The sequence below is a fragment of the Rattus norvegicus genome, chromosome 9 (assembly GCF_036323735.1).
Source record: "Rattus norvegicus strain BN/NHsdMcwi chromosome 9, GRCr8, whole genome shotgun sequence".
NCBI lineage: Eukaryota > Metazoa > Chordata > Mammalia > Rodentia > Muridae > Rattus > Rattus norvegicus.
The window spans coordinates 33967147-33981366 of NC_086027.1; the positions used below are offsets into that span (position 1 = coordinate 33967147).

The 14220-nt window shown below is 38.8% G+C and overlaps 1 protein-coding gene across 16 annotated transcripts in view; it reads right to left on the reverse strand.

The window, feature by feature from the left end:
• The window catches only part of Fam135a (family with sequence similarity 135, member A), an 80692-nt gene that overhangs the window by 50698 nt on the left and 15774 nt on the right, over positions 1 to 14220 (reverse strand). For all 16 annotated transcript variants that reach the window (NM_001134597.2, NM_001393818.1, XM_063267501.1 and 13 more), the window contains one exon: positions 8248 to 8327. In NM_001134597.2, coding sequence (NP_001128069.2) covers positions 8248 to 8327 — 80 coding nt within the window. The remainder of the gene's footprint in view (positions 1 to 8247; positions 8328 to 14220) is intronic.

The window sequence follows — 14220 nt, forward strand, 5'->3', positions numbered from 1 at the left end:
ATGTGGTATGCTGACAGGTTCCTCACCATCACAGGCTAGCACAGCAGTAATGCTTCATGAGAAACGGCCCTGGGCTGGCAAGATGGCTCAGTGGTCAAAGCCTTTGTTGCACAAGCCTGACAACTTGAGTTCCATCCTTGGGGCCCAAGGTGGAAGAGAGTTAACTCCTGCAAGTTGTCCTCTGACCCCCGCACATGTGCCGTGGCATGTGAGGGATTGCATGGACATACAAACTTGCAAATAACTTACTACTGAAAGTAGTTTTCACAATATATTTCCAACTTTTCTGTAAGTTTGAATATCTCAGAATATACAAAACTGAAAGTTCAAAAATTCCATTCTGAATATTTAAGACTGAGATGGGGGTAGAAATTTCCCTTAATACAATATAGATTCTGTGCAAAGCCCACAGACAATAATTAGAATGTGTTTCCTCAGGAAGCAAAGGCTTTTCCTATTGCTCTTCCCATGGATTCTGTTTCTTTCTCACATGGGCTCTTCCCTCCCACATGTGAGTATTTGTTGGGACAGTGTGGTAAGGACCAGGATGTACAAGAGCTCAAGTTGCACAGAGGTGTCTTTCTCAGTCGTTTTTTACCTTATGTTTAGGGACAGGGCCTCTGACTGGCCCTAGGATTCAGCTAGACTGTTTGCCGAAAGCCCTGGGAATGCTCTGGACTTTCTCCCTTGTGCTAAGATGCAGCAAGGGCTGGGCTGGCCATCTTTTATGTGGGTTCTAAGATCCACACTCAGGACTTCATGCTCAAATGGTGTGTACTTCTCCAAGTGAGGCCCTTCCTACACTTTGCCACCAGGACTGGGACATCCTTGTTTCTTAGCTTCCAGATACCATCTCCCTTTAGAATCACCACTATCAAGAACGCTGAGTTTCCTGTCGTTAGACTATATATCATGCCCACCATCTCATTCATTCTTGCAGATTCATCAAGCCTCTAATTTTCTTTTTAAAATTTAATCAATTTACTTTACATCCCAACCGTAGTTTCCCCTCCCCGTCCTTCCCCCAAGTTCCTAATTTCTTAAAGATTTTATTTTTTAATTCAGAATTATTCCTCCCAGAACTAACTACCTTCTATATTACTGCTGATGAATAGCCAAGCAGGTAAGCCCCACGCCCCCAAATTTCTGGGTATTTTTCCTCTCCGTGTACTCCTGCCCTACAGCCCTCCTTAGCTCCTCCCTCTTGTGGCCATCTCCTAGACTTTTCACTCCTGACTGCAATCCCTCTGCTGCAGGGTAGGTTTAAACTGACTCCCTGTTACAGCCCCAGCCTTTGCCCAGCTTCCTTCCCCAGGTGGAACGGCCTAACAGCCTTGGGTACATTAGGACTGATACTGTGGCTCCAGTTCTTCTTCTGGCTTCTCCATTTTCTTCCAAATGCCCATTTTACATTCTGATTCATCACAATCACACCCTCTTATGTTCATACATACTAAGTGAATCCAGAAATAATAGCAGGAGCCAAGAATACCCATGTCTTTCAAGGCTAACATAAAAGGACTCAATGAGACTCTCAAAACACAAAAAGAAACCAACCATCAAACATTCTATCACACACACACACACACACACACACACACACACACACACACACCCACCCACCCACACACACACCGTGTGAATATTTACTAGTTTTGTTTGGTGTAATTGCTTGTATGTGCTCTCCGCCTAACCCACACAAGTGAGATGTGCCTGGGGAACAATATACAACTCTTCGGTCTGGCTATGCTGTACAGACATGACCACTTATCTCAAGTAGGCCCTGAGCGCTGCCTGCCAATCACGTTGACTTCTGAACTGGCTTGTAACTCATGTTTCTAGGTGACACTGTCACAATGCATTGTTTCTCCCCAATCCTGGCCTTCTATGGTAACTCTGGTTCTTGTAATGATACAGTCACCATTGTCATTGTCACCTGCAAATTTCTGCAAGCTCTACTACTGCATCTACCTATAGACGATCCTAGACAAAATCATTGTTTCTGTTCCCTTTTCTGGTGCACAGCTCAGTTCTTGGCATTTAGTATGTTTATTTAATTCATGTCCCCTCCTTCTTCTCTCTCCAGCCTATTTTGTTACTGCCAGAATTTTAGATGGTCCACTGAGTCTCACTTCTTGGTGTCCATACCCTTGTATAATTTCTTCCCACAAAGTAATCAGGATTAATGTTTGTGAATAAAGCAAAAGTAATGGTGTAATTTGTGTAAACACAGCAGAAGTAATTGACTTTAACTTGTGAGAGACGAGAGCCAGAGGCATGGGGCTAAATTCCTGACACACAGAAACTGATAATGTGGTGTTTAAAACTAAGTTGGGTGGCAAATTTTTACACAGCAAGAACTAATTAACATTCCATCTAGTCTCTGACCCATACAACTGCACATCAAGACCAATGAATTCTGCACTGTTAAATCCAATGGGAAACATTCAAATCTCAGCTACTTGTCAGCATCTGTCACAGTTACAATTTGTCTCAGTCCTGAACACTTCTTAATGTGCCTTTCTAGATAATACACTCTTGAGGTGTTCTTCTGAGAAAGTATTCCACTCACAGGTTAAGCAATTAAACTACTAGTTTGGTGGCTGCTCACAGAAGACACAAGACAAGAGAATTTATAATTCCCAGCAGAGACAATGGCTGCACATCAGTTATCTCCCTTTCCTAAGTCCCTAGGAGTGATGGGAACACCAGCTAAGTGAAGGTCACACATACCGAGTGTTTGGCTGTCTCACCCTTTACCAGTAGTTATATGTAAACCTGTCTAATCTTGCATCAGCAGGAGACATACTCACGTTCAGCAAACTAGACAGTAAAAAATTTTACCTAATGCCTCAAATTAAGACTTTATAGCTCCCAAAGTTGTCCACAAGCATTTCTTTAAGTCTATAATAGGCTTTCCTAGTATCTGTGCTCAAAACATGTACAGAAACAAGAAGAATGAAAAGGAATGTTCAACAATGCACAAAGTCAAATATTAAGATTCTTCACAATCCCTGACATTAGGTCTCTGACTAATCCAATAAAATACATCTCCAGGAAACTGGAATGAGAGCTCATGGGCAAAGTGCTTACGATGCGAGCATCAAGACTCGATTCTGAATTCTTAGTTTCCACATAAAAAAACCAGGCATGGCAGTAGTTAGCTCTTTGTGGGACAGAGACAGAAGGATACACAGAACACCTGCGGGTTAGCAAGGCAAGCTGAGTCAGGAAGTTTCTGGTTCAGGGAGTGATGCAGCTTTTTTTTTTCTTTTTTTTTGGGGGGGGGGGTCTTTATTTGTTTGATTGTTTTAAAAATTGGATCTGAAGGGAGAGAAAATGAGGAAAGCATCCCCTGGCAACCTCTGCCCTACAAAATGCACACTACAGCTATAAATACTACCAAGAATTCCTTAGCAAGTAGTTTGTCAATTTCAAAGGAATCTCAAACGACTCTGTGAGTGTTGTTGTTAGAAAGGAAATGGACGAAACACAACCTTTTCACCAGTAAAGAGAACATCAGTTAAAGTTTTTCATAAACTTTTATTAGGTTTTAAAGTTCTCTACAACTTGAGGTGGGAAGATTTTTATGACAAATGGACACTAACTTGTTATATATTTTTTTCTTTTCTAAAATTTGATTTTTAAATTAGCATTTTAATCCTACATATTTGTGGGGTATTGTGTAGTAGCGTATAAACAATGTAAGCAGTGGTTGAATCATCATTCATTCAGTCACCTCTACTCCTGTGTCATTCTTTTTACACTACTACACTGTCATTTGCAAAATGGCTTAGGAACAGGTCAAAGCATGCATATATTCAATCTACTGGTCTGAATCAGAAACAGCTTTTCAACTGCTACATGAAACTGGCTCCATGAGGTCAAGAGCCACATTTACTGTTTTTAGTCCATTAGTATTGGATTGAGTACTATATCTTATATATAATAGACGTTTCATATTTATTTTTGAATAAATTACCCCTAACTTCTTAATTTCCTGACCTATTTTTGTTCAAATGACCATTTACATTTTGATGAGCAGCTATTCTCTAGCACGCTCATGACTGTACTTTTAGACACGTTTTCCCCATGTAGAAGTTTAGTACTTACGTTAATCTACACCTTAGTACTATCACTACCTACATTCTCACCTGTGGCTATACATGTAGCTTTGAGATCTCTTAATGTACTTTGTGAGCAAGTGATCATTCATTCAGCCTCCCCTTATTGTCTCTAGTACGGCAAAGTAAAGGACAGCAGCATAAGCGAGCGCCCTGGCTGTCTGAGTTCACAGCACAGATCGGTAACAAATATGCAGACAAGTAAGTAACTGCACCGTTGCCTTGACAGAATGAAGCTGTTCAAATCAGAGTAAGCAACTGGAAGCTTGAAATGCCAAGGCAACTTAAAGACTTCAGAATCCAACGTTTACTGAAGGATAAAAATCTGATATTGAATTTTCTCCTCAAGGCTGTTGAGAATATTCAGTTATCAGTCATAGTAAGTAATTAGAGACATGGTATGAACTGCATCCAGTTACTTATTTCCTTAAACTCGCCTTATTTTGAAAGCACGGTTCTTTAATGTGTTTGATACTGGGTTGTTATAATGGAATTTTATTTCTGAGAAAAAAGTGAGTTTTCTCAGGGGGTGGGTCTCTGAGTCCTAGTACCTGCACTGTCACTCTGAGAGTGGCGTCTGTGGCGTCTGAATCAGTGCTAAACCATAGCTATGTCTGCAAGTCTAACCTATCTACATACTTAATTAGATCAGCACTCAAATAACTAGACCTCCTTTAATTTTCTTCTAGAAACTTAAGTTTGTTTTTTTCTTTCGTGCTGGACACTCATTTCAATTTAATAAATCTGTGTCCTCTTATGCAGTAACAAAAAAAATTGAATGCTGTTAACAGGTTTTCAACCTATAATTACAAACATAAGAACATTTCTGTAAGTCCTATGGATCAGGAAGACGTTGGAAGGTAGAAGGGACAGAACATTTGAAAAAGGAAGTAAGAGTGTATTACAGAACTGCTCTTTTAGGTGTCTGTCTGTATTTAGACAAAATGCCTATCAGATGAGCTGGGGAGACTGCTCAGTAGTTAAGAGCTCACTTTCTTACTGCCATGAAATGTGGCTTCTGCTCCAATTTTCCGGACATAAATTGCTCTCAAAGGTCCAGAAGGGTTGAGTGGCAGGCACACTATTCCTAACTACTAGATCCTAAGACCCCTGACAAGATCCATAATTTTGATTTACTGTCATTCAAGAGACCATTACTATTTTTGATTAGGGGCAGAAAAAGTTACTCTTGGCAGGAAAATATATATATATCACAGAATATAACAAAGTAGCAGCCATTGAGTCACACAAAGCCTACTAGAGGAGGAAAGAGAATCAAGAAGCACTGTTAAATCAACTAGTAATTTATTTCTCATTCTCCTCCTAGTCCCCTGCTTACCATCAGAAAGTAAAAGTAGAAAAATGCTTTATAAAGTTTAGGTCAAGATTACTTATAGAAAAAGAAATTATAACTGTCATAATGCAATTTTCAACCAAACACATGGACCAGATGCAATACAATGATATTTGCTTCTTTCTTCTAGATCACTCTAAATACATATGAGTTTGCTTTCAAAGAACAGCCATCCACTTATCATTGGCTCTACTGTCTATTAACTCTGACATCCATAGCTTTTCTTAGAATTATTCTGTAATACTAAACATGACTACAATTTCTAGCCCTTCCAGGTTAGAGCTTAAGAAAACAAAGGTAAAGTAATTATTTGAATTACTACATTTTTTAATTGTAACTGAAGTTTTTATGTCTTAGATATATAATTTGCTCTTCCCCCATATGCCTAACATGAACAAAGAGCTATTTCCACTGCATACAGTAAGAATATGCAATAAACAGAACAGATCTGTTCTTTCTAGAACATTCCATTCTGGCCTTTTACAGTCATTTGCTAGGAATCCATAACTTACCCAGTTCTGTATATATTCTATCATTTCCTCAACTCTCTTTCTAGAATTCTTATCTCTTCCCTTACCCACAATTAGAATTTTCTGGATTAACTAAATGGTCTTACACCTAAACATCTAAAAAACAATATTCTTAAATTAATTCCAAATTAAAATGACCAAAATATAAAAAATGTTAGCTTCAGCATAAATTCAGTCTTAAAACAAAACAAACCTCATGTCCTTGTAAGAAAAACATCAACTGTAGAAAATATTTACAATTTTCAGCTAGACAGTGGTGGTGCACATCTTTAATTCCCTGCACTCAGAAGGCAGAGACAGGTGGATCTCTGAGTTTGAGACCAGCCTAGTCTACAGAGCAAGTTCCAGAACAGCCTGGGTTACACAGAGAAACGCTGCCTCAAAAAAACAAAATCAAAACAATTTTTACATATAAATATTATATTGATATAATTATATGCCATAGAACAATATATTAATATAAACAATATAGAAATGTTATTTGCATTATTTATATATTAATACAGAGTATATCGTTATTACTTCTATCTATTAACATATTACACTGACCTTTTTAGACTACATTAGTTTTTGAGATTAGGAATACTGTATTTATACCAGTTTCATCCTATATACTCCCTCAAGTCCCTCTGAATTTCCTAATTTCTTCTTCAATTATTATTGTGATTGATACATCACACACACACACACACACACACACACACACACACACACACACACTCACACACACCCCAAAATCTGGCCTTAGATTTCTCCAAATTTCATTACTATAAAGTAACTACTTCTATTTAGGAAATTCAATACTAAAAAGCAGTTAACTGTTTGAATTTATATAAACTATATTGACATCTGCAAAAGTATTTCATAAACTGGTTTTTGCCATGGCAACCTTGAGAGATAACAAACAGCAAAACCATCCACCTGCTAGATTTAGGGAAATTCAGAGAGGAGTACCAAGTTTGTTTTGAAACTGCTGGTGCTTTACTACCTCTGTTGACATTGTGTTGTGAGCCTAGTGTTTAACAGCTGAACTATCTCTCCAGCCCTGTTTCTTCAGGGTGGACTTACAGAGGCTTTATTGGGACAGCAAGTATACATGTATACTAGGCAAGAAGAAAATTATTTTGTTTTCCTTTTTAAGCCACAAAAGCTATTTAGTGTGTGTGTGTGTGTGTGTGTGTGTGTGTGTGTGTGTGTGTGTGTGTGTGTGAGAGAGAGATAATAGGTTCCTTGAATATTTTGATAGCATCAGAAAGATAAACTCCTATTAAGTACAATTCATCAAATGTAACATGAACAGCACATTAGCATCTATGGTGTGATTTAAAAAAGGATAACTCTGACAATTCTAATTTCCAGTACATTTTTTAAATATCAAAAAATGGTCTGTTTGTGCTCAGCCTAACTTTGGGTTTCGTGTGTTATTATTTTTATAATGCTTTGAAAACTGTCCTACCAGGTTTATATGATTTTTAGAGTTTCTTACTAACCACCTCACTTCCTTTTATTTTTGGTTGTGAGCCTAGCCTTAACGGCTGAGCCATCTCTCGAGCCCCTCTCACTTCCTAACTAACAGAATAAACACATATACAAGTTCAGTATTTCTTATCCAGAATGCTTGGAATTAGAAGTGCTTAAGTTTTTAATCTTTTTGAGATGGTGGAGTATCCAGACATATACATACTACCTTTTAGCTTATACGTGGCTATAAGGATGTGCTGGGGTGAGACTCAAGACTAAAGGCACACTTTAACGTTTCTTACACATGGTAGGCAGAGGTAACTGTACACAGACTTTTACTGAACTCCTGCAGCTGGGCATGGTGACGCGCAGCTGAAACCCAGCATCCAAGAAGTTGAGTCACAGGATGCAGAATTTAAAGGTATAGTGTAAAGTCTCAACAGAGAACAGCCCAGAAATTTAAAGTCAAGGGTGTATGGACTTTTACTGCATAGCCCTTTAAGCCTTAACTTCTAGGACACATTGTTCATGTGTTTTTTTTTTTTTTTTTTTTTTCCCGGAGCTGGGGACCGAACTCAGGGCCTTGCGCTTAAATCCCCAACCCCATGTGTTTTTAAGAAACCAAATTAAGCCTGTTTTACTGATTTCTTAAAAGGGAAATTATTGCAATCCTACTTGTTAACTCATGCTAATAATGAAAAGAAAGTATTTATAAAATGCAATCACTGAACAATATGCTATTTCAAATTCTTATTTTTAACTTGAAAATGTTTCTTACCTGTTGCGTGTAACAAACTGGCTTCTACTCTGTGGGGAATTCTAGGTGGTATTTTCATCGATGCACGTATTTGGTAAAAACTAAAAACACAATAAATATGTTACTTTAAAACACATGTTCCCACCTTTACATTTTGTATCTATTAAAATAAAATTCTGGCCCCAACTCTACCAGTTTCTATAGTTCTAACCAATGTTCCTGTAACATTTCCCATATCCACCTATAAAATACTTAATAAGCACAGCAGAAACCAAAAGAAGTTTGGCACTTGTAGAGATGAACAATAGAAACAGAACTTTAGAGCAGTGACTGTGATACTAACTATGGAATTAGAAAGTCATCTAAGAACCTCATAAGCTAATCGTTTTTTCTTTAAAAGATAACGAAATTGGGCTAGCAAACTTGCTGCAACTCCTAATTTCAAAGCTTAAGTTCAATTCTTACAACCTTCATGGAAGGACAGAACTCACTCACTCATTCATATGGGAGACACACACACACACACACACACACACACACACACACACACACACACGTAAAAAAAATCAAAGGAAATAAAATGTTCCTGATTGTGAGTTTGAGAAAGACATCAGATTAATTTAAAATAGTTTTTTAGTTTGTGGAAATCAGGAAGCTGGGGCAGAAAGGGCTTTGTAAGGCCCCGTCTCAGGAAAACAAACAATAAAAGCCTTCATATGGAGAGCTAGGAGGTACTATGTGTAGGTCCTGTGTACATGCCTGGGGAGAAACAGAAGGAATAGTCAGACCCAGCTGTGAGCTGAAAGCATCGATGACTTACAGAAGAAGGAGCTAGCCAGGATGAACAGGGAGGCTCTCATGGCGTTCCACCTATCGCTAACAGTTACTGGCACTTGCGGGAGAGGAAGATTATCAGTTTCCACTGGGGTGAAATCTCTGACAGGCTGCCAATTAATGATACAGAAGGAAATATACAGTTTGACCTTAGGAATACACTGTGAGCACTGAGTGGACGCGGTAGATGAAAAAAAAAAAGCAGATGAAGTTGAGAGAAAGAGTGGTAGTGGGAGAGGTAGAGGAGGAGTTAGAGAGGGAGGGGGTGAACTGATCAAGGCACACTGGTCACATGCAAGATATAAATCAATTTTAAAACTAACCAATTAAAATATGTATTTGGTTCATTGTTCAAGAATTCAATTGTTTTCAAGGTAGGAACTACTTTATACATTTTTACTTTTTTGTTTTAAGACATTTTATCAGTCACTGTAATCATTTTTAAATTAGATAAAAGTTATAAAATAAAAAGTGTCTATTAACCCAAGATTTCCCCAAAGTGAGGCAAACATTACAACACACCTGTAGTCCCAGCACTCAGAATGCAGGGGCAGAGGAAGAGGCAGAGAGAGGCAGGTAGATTTCTGTGAGTTTGAGGCCAGCTTGGTCTACCTAGTGAGTGTCATGACAGTCAAGTATATGTAATGAAACCTACCTCTTTCACCCCCCACGTATACAAAAAAAAAAGGGATACCAAAGGGATCATGCTCTCCTCACCACAGAAAACAAAAGCTTGGTTCACTTAAGAATGTCCTTCTTAAGCAACAGAATCATTATTGGTTTTTAAGTAGTATTTTAGATTTATTTACTTATGTATGTAAATGACTGCAGATGGTCACATCACAGAGGCAGAATTAACCATAGAAAATGGAAGGGTAAAGCGACTTAAATCGACATAGGAACTCCATAGAGATAGAGCAGTAGGATTAGTAAGATTATAACGTCTGCTGGCAAGCAAAGAGAGTTGAGAACTAAAACCAAATCTGCCACTGAAGAAAACCTGACTATAACACAAAGGGACCAGGACACGAGACAGCATCTGAAAGTAACTGAACAGGAAGAACAACAAAACCTATGCCCTACACAGGCTGCACTGCAGAGCAACCAAATAGCTAATGAAGTAATGGTTTGCCAATTAGAGAAGTGTCACCACTCTGAACCTCATAGTAAAATAATCACCCTGGGCAAAGACCTTCATAGGACACTACTGATTAGGTTATAGAAAGCTTTATAAAGGTCTACCAGATTGATAACACTTGAAATCAATCTTGTCACAAAAAGAAATAGCCAAACACTTTATGTTCTGTAATGTATTCAAAAGGGCACAGTGTTCATTCTTCTAAAACCTCTACTGGAATGTAAGCCTTTATAAGCATCACTGATCACAGCCTTAAAAAAAAAATCAGATATATACTCAAATGTAACTTTCAAATGTTAATTTTTGAATAGAATAAAAAACTAAATCTAGTGGTCAAAAGAATGTTATATTTCTATGATAGTTTTCTCAAACTCTCTAAACAGAATTGTATAACATAAAAGTATTTAAAATAAGGAGCAGGAGGTAGTGATGATTCAGGGGCTTAAGCTGGCTTGCTACTAAGTCTGATAGCCTGAGCTGGACACCTGGAGACCACAGCTGGAAAGGGAGAACTGACCCCTGCAGGCTGTCCTCGGATCTCCGTGTGCAGGCTCTAGCACGTGTCCCACAGGTAGGCAGACACACACACCACACCATAAACATACCACTAAATAAAACACCACTAAATAAAGTATATGTGGCACTTAAAAATGTTAGTACATTTGTGTGTGTGTGTGTGTAGGTGTTTTCATGCTCCTGTACGCCTCTGGCCAATTCTAAGTGCTAAGAGGTCTCTCTGAATGGCTTCTTTCTCACTTTGGATCCTTGCCTACTCTGTGACAACACGTAGGATGAAAATCTGTAAAAGAAAGTTGTGTCTGCCAAGTTGAGGCCATTCCACATCAGCTAGTACTCAGCCAAACCGTCAGCTGACTGGATTGATGACTGAACCCAGCAAAGATTAACAGAACTATTTAGCTAATATAGCTTTAGGAGCAGAAATACATGTTTGACCCAATACTATTGTAAGCTCTGTGCTTTTTATTAGCTGATTATAGATATATCACCATAGCAATAAATAAGAAATACACAAATCAATACCTAGGATTGGTACTTGCTATAACAAAATTTTAAAACACAATGACTTTATGAACAATTTAAATGTTAATTACAAGAAGTAGAAAAATAATGAAGAAACTACAGATTAGAAAAATAGTAATGCTTGTTAATGGGATGATAAAGTATGCTGTCTATAAACCTTAGGAAGAAATTAGACAATGTCCTAAGAAACTCTTGGAGATGAAAGGCAATCCTAAATGGTTTCTCCTAGCCAAGCACTGTCATCTGGAACAGGAGAGCAAAAGCTGAGGAAGAATTAGTCACTTTACATCAGGATCCAGGGCCCAGAGGGACTAGGACGTGGGAGGTGGAAAATAAAAATGTTTTGTTTATGATCTCATAAAAGATATTCAATGTAAGATGAATCAAAGATGTTATCAAGAATGTAAGTGTACACTTTTGTTCAAAACTCACTGAAAGAATTAAGGTAGACTGTGAGCAGACATTCTTAGATTGACAAAATACTTTTTAGGAGGTTTAGAGGCATGATCCCACAGAACTCCCAAGTGAGTGATTACATTTACAAAGTAAGCATGTCTTAAGAATAATTACAGCTATGGGCTTTTAAAGTATGGATGAGGCCATGGCTGTATCAGACAGAAATGTCTGGCCCATATGTTGAGTCTAAAAAGCCAGCAGCAGCCTGAATTCCCGGCTATGTTCTGTAACTTCCTTAACCAGCAGACTACAGTGGAAGAAACAGCAGGCAATTCAAGGGGCCCTGTTTCATGGGTAAGTTTTTTTTGACTTCTATTCTAAGAACCAAGTTAGATTAGCCTACTGATGAATGAGAGGCTACACAAAGCATACTGAAGGAGAGAAAAGCATAGCAGGCTATTTTCATTTTTTTTTTTTAAATAACATGGCAAAATTAAGCCAAATCCTCTGAAAAATGAACTACTCCTTAAAGCTAGAAAATCTCTTACCATACTTAGCTAGTCATTGAACACCCACCACTGCGAGGATAGGCTTGACCTAGACCTGGTACAGAGGATCTAAATTCTGTACGAAGATACTTGTAGCCCTCACTGCAGTCATGAACCACTCAACACAACTCTGCCACTCTAATTGCACCCTCCCTTTGCCTTTGCCTTTGCCAGCAGGCTGATCTTAACGCAAATCATATCCAAAGAACGATATGAAAGACTTCCTGCCCTACATCCATCCAAAGGGACACAAGGACAAACAACTCTGTGACCCTGAAAAGGTGTGGATCTTAAACAGACATTCCATAAAATCCAAGAGTTTTTCTTCAAAAAACTGGGGACCTTTCAGAATGTGTGACTCCTTTTTCTTAGGCCTGAATATCAATAAAAAAAAAAAAATGGACTCCGAAGGAAGTGAGAAAACCAGAAACCTGTGGCCCAGTAGTTTCTTCCCCAGGAAAGGATGTGCTGGTCAAACTGTCTGACAACTTTTCTACCCATCTTCTGAACTCTGTCTCGTGGTTTTTTGTAAATGGTTACACTGCTATAGGAACAGTCTTTTTTCTTACTGCTGGGCTAGACTAGTGATGTCTTTTTACCAGATTTCGTTCAGATTCAGTTTTTTGTTTTTTGTTTTTTTTTTTAACCAGATTTGGTTCCTAACTTCTTTTGGAATACGGGAAGTGAGTCAGCAGGTTATAGACCCAGCAATGGACAGCACAGCACAATGCACATATAGTCCTTCAGTTTATAGATGAGCATTCTGTAGATGCCTCTGAACTGCTTGCTGTGCAAATTTCTGTTTGCCTTCTTTTTCCTTTGGAAAGTGTTTCCTGTGTAGTGCAGGCTAGCCTGAAACAGTCGCATAACCCAGACTAGCCTTTTGTGCTTGTTCCTCAAGTGCTAGGGATTACACAGGAACCGCCGCTCTAGGCTATACTTCTTTCTATTCCTTCCATGCAACCTTCGATTTTACCATTAGTGGTGGTGCGCATGAGGATGGCCTCCGCAGGCTTGCATGTTTGAAATCTCAGTCCTCAGTGGTGGAACAGTTTGGAAAGACTTAGGAGGTAGAGCCTCACTGGAGGAAGTATGTTACTGGAGTGGGCTTTGAGGTTTCAAAAGACTGGGACCAATTCCCAGGTTGTATATTTCTCCCTCTCTTTGCCTCTAAACTGAGGATAAGATGTGTGCTCGGCCATTTCTGCTGCCATGCCTTTGCTTTATCACCACAGACTCTGGTTCTCTGAAACTTTGGGCCCAAATTAAATGGTTTCTTTCCTAAGTATCCTTATTAATGGCATTTTATCAAAGCAATAGAATAACTAACACACCACATTAACAAGTGCTTGTAGTGACAGTGATAATTGTATTCTCCCTGGGAAATGACTCACTGAATCCTAAACCCACACTATCAGCTCATCTCAGACACTGAAGGACATCAGAAGCACAGCTCTGCCTTTCCATGACCTTTCCTCCAGAATTCTAAATCCCCTGAAAAAATAACACATTCACTCAGGAGACTGATGAACAAGGACTGTTAGGAGTTTAAGGTCAGTCAGGACTACCTAGTGCAAGATCCTATCTCGAAACTTACAAAGTAAATTAATGAATACGTAATATATTCATATTTCTAAGACTTGGCTCTTTCATTTCACCCTTTGCCTATTTAAGTCTTATCTGAATTTTAATCCTCTCCGGTGTAGAATAAACAGACAGGAAAAAAAGGAAGGGACACAAAAGGAGGAAGAAGTCCCGCACCCTAGGATCTAGTTGGCTTTTCCTGCTGAAAGTCAAGAAACTTCAGTATAAAGCCAAAATTGGCACAGAGATAACGCCAGTGTTCCTAAGACCTTTAAAAAAAGCTAAAGCAAGCAAGCTAGAGAGATGTCTCTGAGGTTAAGAGTAGGTAGTGCTCTTGCAGAGGACCCAAGTTCATGTCCCAGCTTTGTCAGGTGCCCACAACCACCCACAACTTCAGTCCCAGAGGATCTGAAGTCATCTTCTGGCCTCTGTGAGCCCTGCATGCACACATAC